This window comes from Talpa occidentalis, unplaced genomic scaffold (assembly GCF_014898055.3).
Source record: "Talpa occidentalis isolate TD23 unplaced genomic scaffold, MPIMG_talOcc4v2.1 talOcc4.7, whole genome shotgun sequence".
Taxonomy (NCBI): domain Eukaryota; kingdom Metazoa; phylum Chordata; class Mammalia; order Eulipotyphla; family Talpidae; genus Talpa; species Talpa occidentalis.
Window position 1 is genome coordinate 65,159,833 of NW_023605083.1, and position 20,691 is coordinate 65,180,523.

The 20,691-nt window shown below is 53.4% G+C and overlaps 2 protein-coding genes across 6 annotated transcripts in view; both read right to left on the reverse strand.

Annotated features, from left to right (window-relative positions):
- The window catches only part of AKNA (AT-hook transcription factor), a 49,800-nt gene extending 46,795 nt beyond the window's left edge, over nucleotides 1-3,005 (reverse strand). Inside the window, exon 1 of the mRNA XM_037495414.2 lies at nucleotides 2,967-3,005. The gene's annotated coding sequence lies outside the window, so the exon portion shown is untranslated. The remainder of the gene's footprint in view (nucleotides 1-2,966) is intronic.
- Nucleotides 3,006-6,853: 3,848 nt separating this feature from the next.
- The window catches only part of WHRN (whirlin), a 79,199-nt gene continuing 65,361 nt past the window's right edge, over nucleotides 6,854-20,691 (reverse strand). For 2 of the 5 annotated variants that reach the window (XM_054689386.1, XM_054689385.1), the window contains exons 8-13: nucleotides 20,588-20,620; nucleotides 12,751-12,822; nucleotides 10,725-11,262; nucleotides 8,638-8,819; nucleotides 7,991-8,113; nucleotides 6,854-7,702 (exon numbers count right to left, since the gene is read on the reverse strand). In XM_054689386.1, the coding sequence (XP_054545361.1) occupies nucleotides 7,520-7,702; nucleotides 7,991-8,113; nucleotides 8,638-8,819; nucleotides 10,725-11,262; nucleotides 12,751-12,822; nucleotides 20,588-20,620 (1,131 nt within the window). In that variant the 3' untranslated portion in view covers nucleotides 6,854-7,519. The remainder of the gene's footprint in view (nucleotides 7,703-7,990; nucleotides 8,114-8,637; nucleotides 8,820-10,724; nucleotides 11,263-12,750; nucleotides 12,823-20,587; nucleotides 20,621-20,691) is intronic. The other 3 variants (XM_054689387.1, XM_054689388.1, XM_037495309.2) reach the window with 3 other exon arrangements.

Sequence of the window (20,691 nt, forward strand, 5' to 3'; positions counted from 1 at the left end):
GGTTCGATCCCAGCCAGGCAGCGAGGGCCCCACATGACGCTGCAGACCTTTCCTGCCTTGCCCGCTGCTCCCCTCAGCAGGTATTTTGTCAGTCTGCCTGTTCTGTTCCCTGCTCTGTCTCTGGTGAATCCTCTCACCCCTCCTGCGCATCTGGCTTACCCTGGTTCTTGTGTAAATAAATAAATAAATCTTTAAAAAAAAAAAATCATTGAGAGCTGTCATTTCATTTTTGCCTGGAATTAAAGCTCCAGAATTGTTCCCAAATCAGGGGGCTGCGCATTCCGCCCCTCACACCACAGGCTGGTAAACTCATCTGAGTTTCCTTTCCTTTCCCACAATTCAGGGGAGAGGCACTGGGGTGCAGGACTTCTGGGCTGGCTCCTCTGGGATGCCTTTTATCGTCAGGGGTGATGGACAGAACAAGGCCAGCCTGCCATCCCTGAGAACCCTCATGCACAGCTCTCTTAACAAATGAAAGAAAGTGGGCCTCCCTGGTGGCTCAAGGAGTTAAGCCTCAGCATTATGAAGCTATCCACAGCCACTGCAGCACAACCTCAGCCAGGGAGCTGACCCCCTCAGCAGTGTATTTCAGTCAATCCACCTGTTCTGTTCCCACTCTGTCTCTGGCGAACCCTCTCACGCCTTGCACCTACACCTCTGGCCTGTACCCCAGTCTTGTATGCATAAATAAATCTTTAAAAGAAAATGAAAGAAAGTAAAGACCTGACTGGGAGCACTGACTGATCCCCAGTGGTGCAAATATCCTGCTCCTGGCCCACTTCAAGCCACCAACACGCTAGGACACAGCCCAGCAGGGCCAGAGGTGCACACCGTGAACTCTCACCAGGTAACACACTGCAAATCCCAAAGTAAAGACTGCTAACGTTAGAGATCTGTGTGATCCCTGGGGAGTGATTGAATTTTCCAAGCTTGAGGCTTCAAATTGTAAATAAGGACAACAATTACCCAACCTAGGCAAAGAGGTGTTGACCAACAACAATGCAATGAGCACCTACTGGGCTTGAGGATGCGGGGGTGAATGGTGATGATACAGACAAGAGCTCCTGCCTTTACTCATTGCAGTAAAAGCCCTGGCACAGTAGCCGCCATGTGGGCGCTCGATAACCATAGGCTGTCATTACCAATGGTATTGTGGTTATTCCTTCCTTTCTCCGAGCCTTAGTTTTCTTGTCTCCAAACTTAGAATGCGATCTGAGCAAAACTTTCTATGACTATAAGGCAGTGGCATTGAAGTGGGCATTGCTACGCCCATTTTACAGAGGGGAAAATTGAGGCATGCTGAACTGAAACTGGATTGGGTGCTTAAACCCAGCTCTTCTACTCGGGTTTCCAGATTAGTTCCCTCTGAGGAAACATAAAAAGGTCCTGGCTTTTTGGCTGGTGACAAAGCTGGATGCTATAAAAATACTTTCTTTTCCTCCTCATAGGGGTAAACTGAAATGTCCTTTGCATGCACCAGTTTCCTAAATACCCTCTCTGCATGACAGCCTCGGTGCCAGCACCATTCCCAGGCTCTCTGGAAACCACAACCTTGGTGCCTCTGTCGAGTGTGCAAGGAGGTGGGAGCTGATGAAATCCCCACGCAAGAAACAGCCCAAGTCACATGTTTTAAATGCAAACTGCTAGATTTTGAGAAGCAAAATCCTTCCTGTAGCACAACTGAGACATTCCCTGAAAATGAGCCCAAATAGTCCCCCAAACACCATATGGTTCATCCCCCTATTGATAAAAGACTTCAGCCCCCCTCAATTGGAGAGTTGGAGCAGAAACTGTTTTCTGATGAAACAAACCCAACAGCCAAAAAAGAAAACCCAACTCCAGGGGAGGTGCCTGGAAAATTCTTTTGGGAAGTCCCTGCATGTGTCTAACCTCAGTCTTTCATGCTTCAGTTTCAGCCTTTTCTTCTCATTCTGTTCCAGAGGACGGGAACAATGTCTCCTTTCACTGTACCCTGTCTCAACTTCTCTTCACAAGCCCAAAGCAGGGCAGCTTTGTTATCAGCAACTAATCTTTCCAACTTTCTCACCCAGAAGCAGGATTTCAACGTAGCTATGACCATTCTACCAGTCATTTCTTTCAACAAACGCCGAAGAAAGGAGCAGGGAAGAGTTTCCTCCAAAGTCGGCATCATAAGTAGGCTCGGCCCTGCCAGTGTCAGCCCCATCACAATGTGGTGAGGCCAGTTCTGCGCTTCCCTGCTGTGCACCCTTGGGCAACCCGCGCCCCCTCTCTGGTCCTCAGTCTTCCCATCTGTATACAAAGACGGAACTGGTCTTATTACAGCAAAGTCCGTTCCTTTCCTGCCACCGCTGCAGCTGTCCTTCCCCACGCTGGCCCTAGCTTCCCACCCCTCCCCCTACCAAAAAGAGGAAAAGAAACTTGCGTTTTGCGTCTGGGGAGGGCGCACGGCTCCGAGAGGCTCCAAGTCGTCAGGCTGCGCGGATTGTTGCCGGGTGAGCGAATCTCACACAAATCCCAGGACGGCGAAGTCCCACCTCCCGGGTAACCACAGCTACTCCGGCCACGCCTCCAGTCAAACACAGCCCGAGGCCCCGCCAAGGACCACCCCCGGCTTCCCTGGGGACTCCTCTCCACCCAGCGACCAGCTCCAGCCCCGAGACCGGGAGAAAAAAGCCAACGCCCCCATTGTGTGGAGGTGGAGACTGAGGCTGGAGGGCGAGCAGGGCGGAGCCCCTCGCCGCCGGGGTTTGAGCTGCCCTGCTGGCGGGTCCACTGTTCCTTCCCGTGCCCCGCGGGCCGATCTGTCCACTTCCAGAGCGCGTGGGGCTCCCACGTGTGAGCGAACGAAAGCAACGCCCACCTGGTGGACCGGAACGCATCGGCGTTGTCCACTCGCCTCCCCATTCCCCCGGCGGAGAAACTGAGACCCAGCGCGGGGCTGGGATCAGCCCAGGACCCACCGCGAGCCCCTCCCCACGCCTCACCTGCCGGCGCCGCGCGCGGTGGTTTCCTGGAGTTGAGCGGCAAACAAAGGCCTCCAATCGGCGCTTGGGGCGGGGCGGCGACGCTTTGCCTTAGTCCCCAAGACTGGCCTGTGGCGGGCGGGGCGCCTCGGGAAGTTCCACCAATAGCAGAGAAGAGGTCTCCTGCGGCCCGCCCCCCAAGGATTTAGACCCGACTCCCCGACTGCGACTCTCAAAGCTGAGGCTGCAGCTCTCTGCTCTAGTGCATGCGGTGCAGACTGTTGACTGAGGCCCGGAGTTAGGACACTTGTTAAGTGTCTTAAGACTCTGTGTTAAGTGTTAAGACACCGTGGCACAGAGCCACAGGAAGCAAGAAATCACCAACTTTCATAGCTGAACCGGACCGCTTCATCACTGTAGCAATAAACGCGAGCGCTGAAGCATTAGGCACTGTCGTAAACTCTTAGATTCCATCCTTTCCTATGAAATACGTATTATCATCACTCCCCAAGTTGATTCTAGTCCAACCCACCGTTTGACAAACAGGGACACCCAGGGTCAGAGAGAAACAAGAACTGGTCCAAGTTCCTGCAGTGAATACACAACAAAAATAACCCTTTGTCCACTGACAGTGCAGCGGGCAGGATAGCGAAGGACAGCGGTATAAGGTGTCACACTGGCCAAGGATCTCACCCCAGTTCTGCCATTGGACTTCAGGCAAGGGGGACTCACTACTCCTGGCTCACAGGGTTGTTGAAAGTGGTGAATAGGGGCCTCCCTGGTGGCGCAGGGGGTTGAGATGCAACCTATGAAGCTATCCGCAGCCACTGCAGCACGAGTCAATCTGCCACCAGGGAGCTGCCCACTGGTGCAGCAGACCTCTCCTGTCTCACCCCCTGCTCCCCTCAGCAGTGAATTTTGGTCAGTCTGCCTGTTCTGTTCCCTACTCTCTCTGGTGAATCCTCTCACCCTCCACACCTCTGACCTGTACCCCGGTGCTCGAATGCATAAATAAATGAATCTTAGAAAAAAGAAAGTAGTGAGTAAGCATTGCACTAAGTCCATAAGAAATAAATCATGCCACTAATTCAAAGAGCCCCTCCACAATCCAATTCACAGGGGTTTCATCAGCCTGAGAGAGGAAGTGACTTGCGACCAGACCCTTACCCAGCATGTTACAGCCCAGTTCTTTCTCTTCTTGGAAAAAACCTCTTCCCGGTTCCCCAGGTTGCAGGTTACTCCACACACACACACAACAGTAGTCATAGTAACAGCTTCTATGCAGTAAAGGCCTCCTCTGTGCCAGAGGCACAGCCGGCAATTTAAATTAATACTATGTTACCCATTTAAAGATGGGGAAACTGAAGCTCAGAGAGGTTAAGTGACTTATCAAGGTCACACAGCTAAGGCAGAGTAAAGTGGAATTTGATCCTGGGTGTCGAACTTTGATCTGTGCCCCCTTCTCTATCCTTGTACTCCCCACATTGGGTTACTCTACCCCTTAACCCTCTTCCTACTAAGCAGAAGGGGTTCTGTATTACTTGAAGGCCAACTTGGCACTTGCTTGATTAGTCTAGAAAACCTCACCCTCTTCCTGCCTTCCTCTTCTTTTAGCAGCAGACCCTGAGAATCTCGCTGTGCCACCCCACCCCAGTTCTGATGTTGCCCAGATGTTGGTGCCACAGATCATGTGGCCATGATCAACCTCTGTCACCTCCCTCCCTTAATATTCAAAGCTGTCTTAGCCAAGCTATTGGGTCCCTTCCAGAAACACCAGGACACATGCTTGTCCGGGGTTGTATGTTGCGGACCTCAGACAACTGTGGGTCCAAATTTGACCACCACTTACTAGCTATGCAACTTTGGGCAAGCAATTTTCCCTTATCTGTGCCCACTTGAAAAGGAATTTTTTTTTTTTAGGTTTAAAATTCCACTGGGAGGGGGACCCTCACCCACAATGGGCCAGAATCAGGACCAGGAATTCCAGAAGCAAAACTTCTGGAAATTAATTTTCCTACCTTTTGAGAATACAAACTTGGAGCTCTGGGCAGCACTGCTAGAGCCTTCTGTTCCTTAAGGTTGGACCAAGCAGGGAGATGGCTGGGTCAAGGCAGGTCAATGACCACCTGCCCAAGTTCATAGTCAGTGAGTGACTGGCCTGAAACTCACACAGCAAGCCGGGGTAGAGGAAAACCTCTCTATTCAGAATAGATGCACAAGGATCTGGGCCTGGACAAGGTGTGTCCATAGGGCCACAGGCCTCTTTCGTCCGCACCATCTGCCATCACCCTTGGGCTGCCTCTGAACCTGGGGCCAGAGCTCACACACAGCATCCCAAATTCTTGAGAGGCAAGTAGCACGATCCCCACTGCATCCATTTCTGGTGACTGCTGTAAGGAATTTCCACCAACTCACAGCTGACAACACAAATTTATTCTCCGACAAAGGCAGGTGAGAAGTGCGCAGTCAGTCTTGCCGTGCCTAAGTCAGCAGGGCCGATTTCTCCATTTCCTTGCCGTCTTCAACTTCTAGAGGCCTGGATCTCCTGGCTCGTGGTCCCTGCACTTTCAAAGCCTGGCCCTCCAGCCTCTGCCCCATCCCTACAGCTCTTTTCCTCTTCTGTGTCACCTCTCCTTCCACCTTCCTCTCACCAGGCCCTTTAGGATTACACTGGGCTCTCCACTGGGTTAAACCAGTGTAACCTCCCCACCTAAATGCCTCAGTCATGGCGCAAAGTCCCTTTGCCATAGAAAGAAAGTCACATTCACAGGGTCAGGAATTGGAACCTGGATATTTTGGGGGGGCGGGGGGGAGAGGTCATTGTTCAATTGGCCGCACCCATTTTATGAACTGAGACCTTGAGGCTCAGAAAAGCAAAATCACTTGCCCATGAACATGTGGGATTCTGATGCCAGGAGATGTGGGCCTGGCAAAGCCCTCCTGCAATTAGCTAGGTTATTCCCTGCGGGCAAATTAGGACTGGGAAGGATGCAGAGTCCCCTGGGAGGGGTGGGACACTCAGGGATGTGGCTGCTTCAGAGGTGAAATGGAATCTGGGTTCTGGCCTGTCTTCCCAGGGCTGAAGCGGGATCCTGATGAGAACAGTTAAGAGCTGGAGCTGGTGCAGGTCTGTGGAATCAACTGTCCCCTAACCCACCATGGCAGACCCTGGGACACAGAGCCAGGCAAGGCATTACTCCTCAACCTTGCCTTGCCCCAGAGGAACCGGGGGAAGTAGGAAATTGGCACTGGGTTTGGCACGGAGGCTACGGAGTGGTCTTTTTTGCCACCTTTCTCCTCATCCCCTCCCCATGCTTTTGCTTCAAACACTGACTGCCCTTGCCTCTGAAATAGACTGACCTGTACAGGAGGAGCGGACAGAGATCGGGAAATTATGGCCTCCCCACCAGGCCTTGTTCTGAGAGTGGCAGCAATGAAAGACCTGTCCTCTTGCTCTGAGTGTGGACAACACCAGGCCTAACTCACATGCCAGGAAACACACACACACACACACACACACACACACACACACACACACAGAATCAGTCTCCCTGTGAGCACTTCCCTAAGGAGTCACTGGCATACCAATCCTCACTTCAGAGTCAGCTTCTAAGACAGGCCTATTCTCTGTATCTTAAAATACACAGCACACTGTGCACCCCATCCCACCCCATATCCCCCAACTGTGTGTTCCTATCTGAAAGCATTAACTGTGAAGAACCACTGATAAAGACACTCCAGGATGTGGTGTGGCCCAAGTGAGGTCCCAAACCCTCCAGGCAGCCTTGTGTCCCAGCCTGTACTTGGAGGACAGCAGTAGAGGACACTGGTGTCCAGTGCTCTGTCCTACCCACCCCACGCGGAACCCCTGCCACACATGGAGGTCACACGCACGCTGGCCCCTAACCTTGTTCAGATTTCTTTATTGAAAAATTAAAGTCATAAGCTCTGTATATAAATACACTGACGCTGCTGGTCACCTGCAAGGCCTCTGGGAAAGGTTGGGGTGTGTGGGAAGCTGGGTCCTTGGGAAATAAATATTGTGAGGGGTAAGGAATCAGGAGGAAAGGGAATATGGGGGGATAGTGCTTGATGCTTATTTGTGGCACTAAAGGTCCTGCAAGATGCCCCCCTGATGGGGGCCAGGCCCACGAATTCTTCTGTGACCTCACTCCAGAAAAAGGCTCAGGTATCTGGGATTGGGCAGGTCCTAACAGATGGGTGGGGGGGGGGCACCAATGCCCCCTACATCCAACCTGGGATAACAGGCCCTGGCAGGCCTCAGTAAACATGTCAAGACACAGGTACCCTGTCCTTCATCTTCACACAACCTACAGTAGTATTGAGCGCCTACTGAGTACAGGGCAGCATACAAGATCCAGGCCTGACCCCTGTTTGCTTCTCCCGACTCTCTTCTACAGGTCTGGTCCGTGGGTCGGGAGGGAGTGGGGGTACATCTTCCTGCTACCCTGGCCATGCAGCCCCAGGCCCTCAAGGAGCTTAACGGTGCTAGGAGGGAGGAGGGACTGTGACCAAGGGCCGGGCAGCAGTGGGAGGCCCTCGGGCCTCGGCCCCTAGAGCATCACATTGAACTCGGTGACCAGGAAGTCGATGTAGTTCCGCTCCTTGGTCTTGAAGGCCTCTGCGATGATGCGTGCGGCCTCGCGATGCTCCTTGCCCCGCAGGGTCAGCCCGTTCACCTCCAGGATCACGTGGCCCACCTTGAGTTGCCCACAGTTGTGGGCCGAGCCACCTCGCTGCAGGGGGCGAGACACAGGGCACTTGGGGCATCTCAGGGCGCAGCCAGCTAGGCTCTGACCACCCACTGGTCAGGCCAGGCCTGACACTCCCAAGCAGGCAGCTGCAACCTGAATGTCCATTGCCTTGATCAGGAAAACTGAGGCTAAGCTATAGTAAGGGCGATCTGAGCCCGGGTCCGCCCTTGGGTGCATTGTCACCTCTGGGGCTTGAAAACCCCAGGGATGCTGAGAAAGGGGCCATCGAGGGAAGGGAGGGATGATCAGGCAGGGCCCTAGGGGATGTACCTGGATTGTGACGATCCTAGGCAGGGGCTGGCGGGTGTTGGCACCACCCTCGATGGCCATGCCCAGAGTGGCTGCACTCTTCGTCACGCGGACCAGGGTAGATGTGGGTTCCAGGAGTCCAGGCTGTGGATGTGTGGAAGGAGACACTGACTCAGGCCTTCTCAGCGGCAGGTCTGGCCAGGGGGTGGGATTGGACTGGCCATGACATGCCTCTGGGTCAGAGGGGCTCAGACCCCAACCCCATGTTGGGTGCCTTGAATGGGCCAGGTGCAAAGCTACAGTTGGGATCCTCATCTTGTTCATTCTACAAATCGACCAGCGGCTCAGGAGTTTAAGTGGCTTCTCAAGGTTGCCTGATGGTGGCACCAGGATCTGAATCCAGGCCTGGCTGCCTCAACTACCAGACCACGTTAGAGCAGAACTTAAAGGTTCTCAAGACCAACCTTTAGCACTTGGCTTGCCAGTGTCAGTGGAGAAGGCCTCCAGAATCCTAATGCTGTGGTCTTTCTGGACACGCACGTCTCTTCAGTGATGGGGACTCACTGTGTCTGTGGCCACTCATCAAGCTGAACTATGGTGGGGGGCCTGCCGCTCTCTCTTGGGGGCCTGTCTTTCCCTCAGCTGTTTGCACCCTCCTCTGTGCTCACCGGCTTGGTGGCCCCCTCTGGAGTCCTCTCATTCTGATGTGGTTCCTTGCTGCTCCTGCTCTTGGCGGATGCCATCTGTCTGCCTCGGCCCGGGGCGCTGGCCTCTGCCTCGCCTGCGTCCACACCACTGTCCTCGCTGAGGGTCTGCCCACTGTCTGAGAGTTGGGAGAGCGTAGAGGCTGCTGGAAGATGGCGACAAGAGAAGAATATGGTTTATACAGCTGGAGTCAGGGGGAGCTTCCTGGAGGAGGTGATAGGTACATAGGCGAGACACCCAGGCAGAGATGGAGAAGGAATGAAGGGATCCTGGGGCTGGAGAGCTGAGAGACTTCCCATCACCCTTCCACCTACTGAGACCTGTGCTTGCCAGTGTCAGTGGAGAAGGCCTCCAGAATCCTAATGCAGTGGCCCCAAGGCCACCACTTCCAGGACGTCTACACTGAGTAGCCCAGCATACTGATTAATGGGATAAACCCAGCCCACGGAGGAGGGCTTTTGTTTTTTAATTCACCTAATACTGTCAAATCTTACAGATGGACAAATACATTCAAATTAGGAGATTTCACATAAAAGTTAAATTTCTAATGTCTAGAGAAAAAAAAAATGGGAGGTCTGCCAGGCCAGGTCTGTATCCCTACATGACCAGGATGGGTCCGAGCTGAGTGGTGGGCAGATGCCCTCTGGTTCATGGCTAAACTCAAGCTGCTTCACTATGTGCTTAAGTAATGGCCTGAGTTTGAGGCCCTGGGTAAAGGGCACACACTCGAGTCTGGCAGATTGCTAGACAAGTCAGGTCTGAATCCTTCCTAAACAGCTGTGCACCCCTGGGCAATTTACACAGCCTCTCTGAGCCTCCATGGTCTTGTTCTAACACAGGAACAATGATGCCCAGCCATGAAGACTAACACGCACGATGTCTGGAATGAAGGTGTCCCAAGAACAGAGATAGCTAGGCTGCCTGGGTCCATAATTACTGTCTTGTGCCTCAGTTTCTTCATCTGTGAAAAGGGGGTAATAATAGCACCAGCCTCGTCAGGCTGTTTGGAGGATTAGGTGAGTTACTGACCCAGCCCAAGGAAAGAAGTGTAGGACCCTATTGCTCTGATCAGTGTGTCCAGCCCAGTGCCGGGTCTAGAGGTAGGACCAGGGATTGCGACAACTCAGTTTCTCTCCAAAAGCTGCCTGCTCTCTGTTCAGCTGCCTGCCCTCACTAAGCCACTGGGCACAGGACCCTGTACTCTGCATCCTAGTCTGCCCCCTGCTGGTCACACAGCAGGCACTGTTAACGTCTCCTGTCCTGGCCTCCCCCTCCCTGGCCACAGCAGGGCCTAGTGTATTACTGTGGCCACAAGATGGCAACAGATTCCAGCAAAATGAACCCAATTCACCAGTTAAGAGGAGCGGGAGACCCAGAAGCTGCTGAGGGCACAGGCAGGCTTTCAGGGAGCCTAAGCTGGATCTCCCCCCCTCCCCTCCTCAGCTGGACAGCCATTGGAAACTTGGGGCTACTGCCTCAGGCTGGCTTCCAGGTGTCTCAAAGGTCCATCCTGTCCCTTAATTCTGCAGCTGCTGTGTCAGAAGATCCCAAGGACCCAGAGACTGCAATTTCAACTACCTCCTTTCCTTAGTACCTGAAGGCAGAAATGACAGAAATCATGTTGCCCTCCACAAACTTAATTTTATTGGGAAGACAGTTAGGTGAATGCAGGGTAACCAGGGTTGGGGGTGGGCACTGGAGGAGCGAGCTGGCGGGGCTGCCACTGTGTCCTACCCAGTGACCTGTGTCCTACAATGGGAAAGGAGCCTAGATAGGCACACATCTGTCCAGTCACCTGTCCACAGTCACTGTCCACAGTTGTCCAGCCAGAAAATGGCAGAGCCAGAATTCAAGTCCAACCCTGACTCCAAAGCCCTTCAGTGGGGCTCAGGACCCCGCCCCAGTCACTCCGACTCTGGGCTAGAAGGCCCTTCCTTAGGCAAGCACAGGGTCCCACCTTCACTGTGTCAATGGGTGGATGGACTCAGGGGCCGGGGACCCCAGGGTCTCACAGCTCCCCCTCCAGCCCCCAGCGCCACTGGGTACTCACTGCGTGTCTGGGGCAGTGCCCTCACTTCGTTCACGTCGGGCTCGCTGTCGGGGCGGTGAACCTCCACCATGACAAAGTGCTGGTTTGTGCCAGTCTGGTCTGGGCGGCCAGAGGGGGAGGGTGGTGGAAGGCAGCAGCCTCCAGTCGGCGAGGCCTCAGCAGGGGGGCTTTTCAGGTGCGGGGGTGACTGGACTCTTGGGAAGGGGCCAATGGGGTGCTGGTTGACCAGGGCCAGGTGTGCATCCAGCGGCCTCTTGGAGCCGGAGTTGGCTGGCGAGACAGAGGCGTAGATGGGGGAGGAGGGAGAGTCCTGTGCAGAGGAGGCCCCACAGGCAGGTGGGGTGCCCACTGGAGGGCTGCAGTTCTGGGGTGCAGAGAAGACGATGCCCGAGTGCAAAGACGCGGAAGAAGGCGGCTGGAGGTCTTCTCTCCCCGGCTTCCTGGTCTGGGCGAGCAGGCGGTCATGGCCGGGGCCCAGAGGTGGTGCAGGTGGTGGCTTGAAGCCAGGCAACCCCTCAGAGGTGGACTTGACATCATCCTGCCAAAAGACCCAACAGGAATAGAAGGAGTCTGAGCCCATTGTGGCTGGAAGAGCGGAGACGGCAGCTGAGCAGGCCAGGCCCCAGCTGGAATTCTGTCCTCGCTCCCTTGGCTCTTAGCTGAGCTGCTCTGAATAATGCAGGGCCCGAGTGGAAAACTTCTCCTAGCATCTCAGCCGCTGATAAGCATCTGGATCTTGGCGGGCGTCTCTGGGGAGGGCACCGTTACCTTTGGGAACCGAAGTTCCTGGCATCAGCCAGACTTGTCACGGGGAGCAAGACTTAATTAGAGGTGGGATGCAGAGGATGGAAAAACAAAAGGGAGGCCTTTTGTCTTTGACTTTCCTTTTGGGGGCATTATTTGGGCTTCTTGAGAAGGGGCGTCTAGAAGGAGTGAGAATCAACAGGACAGAGGCCGGGGTGCTGTGTGGCCGTGCACAAGGCACAGCATGTCTCAAGTGTGCCTTTGGGCTCGAGGAAAGCTGTGCCCACCCAGCCCAGCTGATGTGGGAGGGGAGGGTTACAATGCCTTAGCGAAGGACTCTGCAGCTGCTCGGGTGAGTAGCAGCAGCGGACGCTATTCCCCTCAGTCTGAGCCCACATGCAACACCAGCATGGCCCCGATGATGCTGTTTCAAATGCTTTATTTACATGAGCTCTGTTTCCCTTGGCCACAGACTTACAGGATAAATAATCCCATTACCACCCCACTTTATTTTTTAAGATTTATTTTTATTTATTTATGCAAAGAAGAACTTGGGTGTATGCTAGAGGTGCAGAATGTGAGAGGATTCACCAGAGACAGAGTGGGGAACAGAACAGGCAGACTGACTGAAACACACTGCTGAGGGGAGCAGCAGGCGAGACAGGAGAGATCTACTGAACCATGTGGGTCAGCTCCCTAGCCGGGGATTGAGCTCTTGCTGCAGTGCCTGGCGATAGAGTGATAGCACTGAGACTTTAACCCCTGAGCCACCAGGAAGGCCCACCACCCCACTTTATAGTTGGGAAAACCAAGGCACAGAGAGGTTGAGAAACTTGCTCAAAGTCACACAGTTAGTGGGAGAGGTGGGATGTGAACCCAGGCAATGGGGTCCTGAGCCCAGGTCATTCGAATATCACTGGGGTACAAATCACAATGTAGCTGCTCAGGCTGCATTCCTAGCGCCATCCCAAAGCCTCTTAGGGGAGTCTTGCCACGTGCCCCAGATGTCAGCATCAACTGTGAAAACCTCATTCAGATAACATATCAAAAACAAACACCAACCTGGCCAACAGTCAAACAGGTTGACAGCTCCACTTAAGATCTCCAGAACCAGCCATCCTGGCCTCCGCTGGAGACAGCAGTGTCACACCCGTGCACAGGTCTGAGGCCGGGTCTAAGAGCTCACAGGGAGGGTCTCTGGCCCTCCCCAAGGAGCCAGACCTCAGGCTTCAGGTAGACAGCACAGAGCAAAACCCCAGGAAAGGGCCAGAGAGAGTCTTACCAGTGAGACATCTGGGAGGGTGCTGCTATTGCCCTGAACAGCCTCACCAGTCTCCTCCAGGTCCAGAGTATTCTAGAAATGGAGAGGAAAACAATGGGAGGAAATATAAGCTGAGAGGAGAAAAAATGGTTTGCTCTGTAGGGCACCAAAATCTATGGGTCCAGCAACACCTTCACGTGATTTATGTGACTCATGACAAGCCACATTCCAGCAGAATTCACTTAAGGCCATAAAATTCATGTCAATTTTCCTGTTGCCCATTTTGAAATCAGTCTTTCTCTGAGACTGCCTGGGCCTCCCCTGGACTATTTGGTGATACTATGGGGTGTCTCCAGCCTTGTCTGGAAATTCTTTCAACCCCTTCCCCTCCACTGCTCGCTGTCAGAATCCCAGAAAGGTGTGGAATGGCAAGATGCAAATGAGAAGTGGATGGAGAAAGTCTCCTGATTTTAGTGGTTTCCACCCTGAAGAGGGTGGTGAAGGTTTAAATGGGCCTTATTTTGCACAAATGCCCGTTTCTCTCCTCCTTCCCTAACTCACCAGAAGCTTAGTGCTCCCTCAACTGACACTGAGCTGCTACCTCTAGGCCATTTCTGGGAAGCCAAGCAGTACTGCCATCTAAACTGGGCTCTTAAGGGCTCAGTTGCCATTTCTCCCCACCCCATTGAGGCCTGGATCATAAGTTTCCCCGACAAATACCAAGTCTCAAAGACAGCAATCAATACAGACACCCTCAAACCTCTGGATTGACCAGGCACTGGGAACACAGAGGGGGTGAAATACCACCCCTGCTTGCACCAACAAGCAGGAGTCTTTGAAGAGAGTGAGGGAACACAGGCATATAAAGCAAGCAGGGAGGGGTTATCAAGGAAGGCTTCCTGGAGGAGGGGGCACTGTATAAAGCTGAGTTTTATAGGTGAGCTGAGTAAGAGGGAATGATGAATGTATCAGAGGGAAGAGCATGCATAAAACGGGAAGGACAGAGGATGTTTGGGAATCTTCCAGCAGCTCCACGTGAGTCAATCGGGGAGCTTCTTGGACTTGAGCCTGGGGGCAGTGGGTTGCTATGGAGACATGGTCAAATTTCTCTTCAGTGACTATCCCCTTTGCTCACTTCCTTTCCAGCCATGCTGAAGCAATGCAGACATGTCAGGGCCTTTGCACTGACAGTCCCCTTTGCCTAGAATATTCTTCCCCTTGGGCATCCATAAGGCATAGCCTCATGTGCCCTCACCTCCTTCATAACCTTATTCAAAAAACACCCCCTACTCAGACAATCTCCACTCCCCACGCTGTTTTATTTCCCCCCTTTGTATGGATCAATATTCAGAAGACAGGATGTGATCCTTGAAACCTAAGTCAGATAATGCCTCTTCCCAGCTCATAACCCTGCAGGGTCTTTCCATCTTACTTGGAGGGAGTTCCAAATCCTACACTCGTGGCACCTACTGACTGGGCCCTTTCTTACTATTCCTCCAACAGAGGGAGGAATATTCCTGCTGCCCCAGGACCTTTGCACTGACAGCTTCCTGCCTCACAGTGCTCCTCTCTCATTCCCTCACTTCATTTAGTTCTGACCTCAGGAAGGCCTTCCTGGAGCATCCCTGTCTAAAAAAGTATGCAAATACGCATACCCTTCCCACAAACCCACCTCTGGCTACTCCAACCCTACTTCATTTTCTGTATGACTTTCAGCATAGCCTGCCGCGAGATGGGCCTGCTCGCTGTCTTGCTCCCCCTAGGAGAGCCCCATGGACAGGAATTGTGATGGCAGGCCCCTCCTCCAGCCTCAGTGTTCAGGACAGTGGCTGCTAGGTGTTTACTAAGCCAATTCATGAGCCCAGTAGTCTCTCTGGCCTGACAGGGTGAAGGCCTGAGCAGGCAGTCGGGCAAGGTGGCAATGGCAAGGCATCCTGAAAAGCAGGAGAGTTGCTCGGACAAGAGTGAGGCAGCAAGTGGGGTGTGAAGGTGCCCCACAACGCCGTACCCCTAGGGTAGACACCGCCAGGTCACTCCACACTGATTCCGGCTTGAATGTCCTGGAAGCGTGAAGATTGGGAGGCAAGCAGAGGGCATGGGGTCACGAAGGCCTGTCAAGGGAACCCACTGACCAACAAGATGCTGGGTGCTCCTGATCTGGAAACCTTCTGTGCCACCCTCTGCCTCCCATTCCCTCCAACCCTATCTCCTGCAACCAGCCCTGCTTCACGAAAGGACGCTGCCAACAGCCCTAGTCATGCCAAGACAGCAGAGGTCCCCGGAGAGAGGCGCTCTCCCCCACTGACCAATGGCATCAGTCGGGTTTCCTCGAGGTCCTGCCCAGCTCTGCCACTTACAGCTGAGGGATGGTGGGCAAATCTGAGTCTCAGTTTCTTCAGCTGCAAAATGGGATAAGAGCAGTACTTGCCTCATGGGGCTGATGTACTGACCTAGAACCTGGCACAGTCTTTGAAGGGAGTGGCAGGACCTTGCACATGTCAGCAACCGGATGACTGCCAACATGCCAGCCAGTGGAGACACCTCAGTGGGGAAGAAACCGCAGCACTCCCGTACACTCCAAAACCCTCATGAGTCCAGAGCTCCCTGGACATGGTCCAGCTGGCCACACAGACCGCTCAGGTCAGGATGGGTAGTAAGCCGGGGCCGCTTAGTGCAAGCACTTCCCAAGACTGGGCAAAGTTCTGGCCACACCCCAGAGGGGCCTGAGGCCTGGTTGGGGAGGGGAGGCCACAGCGTTCACATGGAGCCACTGCCCCCTGCCCAGGCATTCAACCTGCAGGGACCCTGGAGGCTCCGGTGACAGTCCCTGATGAGACCAAGGTTACTGGATTTTGCCCTGGTCTGGCATGCCAGGAGCTCTCAGTGTTCATTTAGTTGCTCTGCAAGCATTAACCAGGCAGCTTTGGCTGATGAGGAAAACTCACAGGGATACAAAGATGAGCAGGTCCATGTGTCCCCAACATCCAGCAGAAGGCCATGCACACAGCAGCTGCCCACAAACTCCTGTTCAGAATCACTGATGGTGCTGGCAGTTGTAAGAGGGCCCACGGGAGGGGGAGAGGAAGGATCCAGAACCTGGCAACACAAGCACGTCTTTGCTATGCACTATAGGGTGGTAGGACTTTATCTTGGAAAGGAGATCAGAGAACTAAAATCTGGGGATCGAGGGGGCTACTGAGTGTCAGGTCCCTGCCAGGCAAATGCCATGATCATTTTGATTCTCCCAAAGACCTCAGTCAAGAAACACTGACTGTGTTCCCTGGCTCATCTTTTACATTTAAGCTCAGAGAGGGAAGTGACTTGCCCCAAGTCACACAGCCATTCTTCATCCAATCAGGCTTCTTGCCCAGATCAGGGTGACCCCTAAGCCCAAACGGTCCTACCTGGGACCCAGAATTGGATAGGGTCTGGGTACTATAAGAACCAGAGGGTCATGGAATCAAAAGTCTGCTTTTACTGGCATTCCAGAACTGACGGAAGGCTGGGATGGGAGGTGGGGATGGTGAAGGTGGTGCGGGGACAAATATCTAGCTCTGAGAGGGAGGCCTGAAGTGGAGCAAATGGCAGACGGGCCGGAGCCCAGCCCTGCCACACTCCATCTGCTAAATCCAGACGCTCAGGAGCCCCGAGTCCTGAGCCATGTTCCTTGTGCATCTGAAATAGCTGCAGACAGCAGGTTAAGAACCCAGGGGATGTGTCAGCAGAAACCCTCGAGGAGGCTTCGAGAGAAGGACCAAGGTCAGAGCTCACACAGGAGTGGCCCCCATGTCCTGGCCACCCCCACCCTTATCCCTGAGGGCCTCCTCCCCTTGTACCCTTTGAAGTCAGAGCCCAACTGAGGGTTAGTCCTGGAGGTTCAGTGAGTCCTGTAAGGGGGGACCCTTCACCTGCTCCATAGCTGAGATGACCGGGGCTCAGAGAGGGAAGGCCCCCTGCCCAAGGTCACACCACAAGGGCGGGCAGGAAGCTGCCACCATTGTGCGCCCCTCTCTTTCCTCAAGTCTGGGGAGGTTTAGAAACCCCTCTCCTTTCAGAGGAAAGAACCCATTGATGTCTGAGTTGGCTCAGTTAGGACCTGAATATCTCAGGAGTCTGGGGGGACAAAATAAAATGAAATGCTAAGGTGTGGTTTCTGGTGTGGAATTTTGGAAGGCCTCCTGCAGCCCAGGGGAGCAAGCAAGATGGCCCACCTCAGCAAGATAAGGCCCCTTCTCCCTCCCCTCCCCCAAAGCCCAGTTCCCAGGCTGTTCTAGGCCTCCATGCCTTATTCCATAAAGGTGCTATTTTCGGCTCTTTGTTCTTGCTTTTTCATTCCTATGTCAGGACAACAGAATCCCTTCACCACTGCCCTAAATGCACAAGAGGCCGGAAGTTGCCCTTCTGTATGTGGGGAAACTGAGGCATGAGTCACAGAGACTTTTGGAGGGTCACCTTGATTTCTTCCTTGGGGCTGCTGAGAGAAAGCAAGAGGACGTAGGGAGGGAGGTTAGAAACCACAGAGTGAGGATAACAAGAGCGAAAGAGAAGGGAAAGGATCTGGGAGAAAGATGGAAGCAGAGAACAAAGAGAGAGAAGGAAGGATAAGAGCAAGGCCAGGAATGGTGGTGAGGTCACCTCAGGGAAGATGAAGTGATGGGGAGTCAGACTGCAACATGAGCCTGGTAGAGTCCTAACCTTCTGAGGAGCTGCCTGGGGTTCAGCCATAGGAGCCTCAGGAGATCATGGGGTCACCTATGACCTATGACAGCCGTGCTGGGGAGACAGGATGGTCTGAGCCCCAACCTCTGTAGGCACCAGTGTGATATCCTTTCCAGGTTCCCGTATACCCCACACCTGCAAGTCCACTCTGGTTTGCAGTGGATCTTCACACAACCCACAGAAGGTGGGGCAGATCAGCGCAGTGTACAGATGCAGAAAGTGAGGCTCCAAACGCTTAAATCACCTGCCGAAGAAGACATGGCTACTAGCTGGGAGATCCAATCCTGGCCCATGGGACCCCAAATCCTGTGCATGCAAACCCTTCCAGCATAGCCTGCTCATACTAGATGAAGAATTCAAGCAATGTAGGCAGATCTTTCTTTCACTCATCTCTCCAGCTGACATCTTTATTGGGGGAGGGGGGCAGGATATTGTTTGGCAGCCACAAAGCCTACCCAGCGCTGACTCTCTATTATACAAATGGGAAATAAACACAATCAGCTGATGGAGAAGGCTGCAGCTGATTTCCTGTGATCGATTGTGTCTGGCTTGAGGGGAGACGGCTGCAGAATAAGGCAGTTTTAACCTGTGGTGGATAAACGTGCAGCCAGGTCCAGGAATTTGGGCTAAATGGAAAACTGGCTTCATTTAGGGCAACTGTCTGGGGCATCTGGGTCACCAGAGCCTGACACCTGCAGTCTAAATGCCAGGGCAAGAGACATTTTCCAACCGTGTGGGAGGAGAATGTTTAGAAGGTCAGAGCGCTAGAGATAACCAGGAGGGTTGCTAGGGAGTGTGGTTTCAATTCAGTGTCTGCTCCACATTCCCTGGGTCAGCACTGGGACACAGGAGAAAGATGGCGTCCCTGCCTGCACCCCACCAGCTCTCCCTGTTCACTTAGGAAGACACTTTTGAAGGGTTAAAGCGACGCAGCAGGCATTTGATGGCCATAGCAAAGGCCCATGAGCTCTGGAGGGGAGGGTCGCTGGCCGTGAGAAAGACATGTCTTGGGCAGTTGCACAGCAGACTGTCAGGGGCTCCATGTTACTCAGCATTACCACAGCAGAGGCTTGCTAACAAGCAGTGGGAGCGTGGGCCAGAGGCTGGCGTTCAGTGTGAATAAATGTTCCCTGGAGCTCTCTCTCTGAAGGAAGCTGTGGGCCTTGCTCAAGTACTCGGGGAAGGGATGTGAACACAGTTGACTCTCCTGCTGTGCCTTCCTGGCAATACTTTCCAGCATTTCCCAGCCCAGAAGATTTTCAGGGTAGAGGAGATGGAGACTAATGGTGGGAGAAGGGCTTTTCCAAGGACACACTGCCTGGAGGAAAAATATGGAACTCCTGACCCCAAACATGGGGCCAGGTGCCTGACACTCCCACAGGAAGGGCTTCCAAAAGGAGGAGATTTCTGTCCAGCAGCCCCACATGTAGGCAGCTTGGGGTGTCCAGCCTGAGATCTGCTGTGTTATGTGCAGGGAGGGGACAGGCCAGGGCTGACCAGGCAGCAGGAAGAGCTGGTGCCGCAGAGGCCATCATCCCATCTCTTAGCATCTCTCTGCATAGCCTTCCAGGGGATGAACCCGCACATCTCTGTGCATACCCACTCTATCTATTCTCAAAATTTGGGGCATCCTATTAAATTCCACTAAGTTAGACCATGTCAGCCCTATTCCAACCTGCCAGTGGCTCCCAACTCACCCTGAGTCCCCATCAAAGTCCTTAGCATACAGCCTGCCACTGCCTTCCAGCACTCACTCCTCTCTAGCCATGGCCTTTGGGCCTTGGCGCAGACTCTCCAGGCATGCTCTGCCTCAGGACCTTTGCACTTGCTGTTCCCAGTTTGAATGGCTCGATCATAGACAGAGTCTATGGTATCTCCCTGTGGGCACAGCTCTCTTCCTGACTTCTCCCAAGTCTCCACTCAGGTGCCAGTTCTGACCACCCAGATCCTTCCCCACATTCCCCCACTTCTTTATTTTTCGCCTTAGCACTTTTCACTTAACACATGGCGTATTCCAGTTATTTATCTTATATACTATCTGCCATCCCTTTTGTGTCCTAAAGTCCATCGTGGTAAGGATTTCTTTGTTTGCCACTGTATTCCCAGCACCTAGAACTCTACATAGCACATGACGAACATAACACAGAAGGAAGGGAAGGAGGGAAGAGGAGACAGATAGACAGAAGGACAGAGCGGTGATGCTAACGAACAGCTGGTGAGCTCCTTCCAGGAGGAACTGCAACCAGCCTGCTGAGGTCACAGCACCAGCGCAGAGGCAAGCAGGCCTGGGTTTGGATCCTGACTCCACCAGTCACGAGCTGAGCGACCCTGAGTAAGTCACTTCTCTGTCTGAGCTTCAGTTTTCTTCTCTGCAAATTGGGGACCATATTTCACTGGGAGGGTGAAAAGAGAAGTGGAAAGCATGCCACAGCCCCAGGCAGAAGGCTCCACAAAGGCCAGCGACTGTTACTATGGAGAAAGGCTCAGTTTCTTAGTGTGGGCCAGGCCTGTGCTGGCTCTAGGGAGGCAATGGTGACTCCAGAAACTCCAGACACAGTCAATGCCACCAAGAAGTCTGTGGGCAAGGGGCATCATGGTCAGTGTACAGATTATTAGAATATAATGGGGCTGGAACAGTGACTAAGGAAAGCCCAGGGAGCTGGAGGAGCCAGAGACTAAAAGTCATCCCCCTGGAGAGGATCTGGGAAGTCTTCTCGGAAGAGGTGGCATCTAAGCGACGGGCTGAAGTCCACACAGGAAGACAGCCAGGCCTTGTGAAGGAAGAACAACACCCCAGACAGAGTCTATGGTATCTGCAAAGGCCAAGAGGTCTCAACAGCTTCACATCAAAGAACTTATCACCCTCATTTTACAGACCCTAGAGCTGAGCTCAGATAAGTGAAACCACTTTCTGAGATCACAGAGCAAGGGAGTGGCAGAGTTGGGATTTGAACAGAAAACATTCTTACTCCAGAGCCTGAGAAAACCTGGAGAATCGGCCAACAGGAGAGACAGAGAATACCAAGAAGAACCCCATGTCCCCACCAAGGCTGGGTGTGGATGTAAGGGGTGGCAGCCCCCTACCTCCATCCCTGACTAAGTGGAGCCCACATTTCCCACCCGGCAGGAAGGACGGTACCTCCATCAGGTCTATAAGCCACAGCAGCCGCTCCTGGGGAGGAAGGGTGGACAAAAGGCAAAAAGAAAAATGCATCAAATAAATATCAGGGCTGGGGTGGGCAC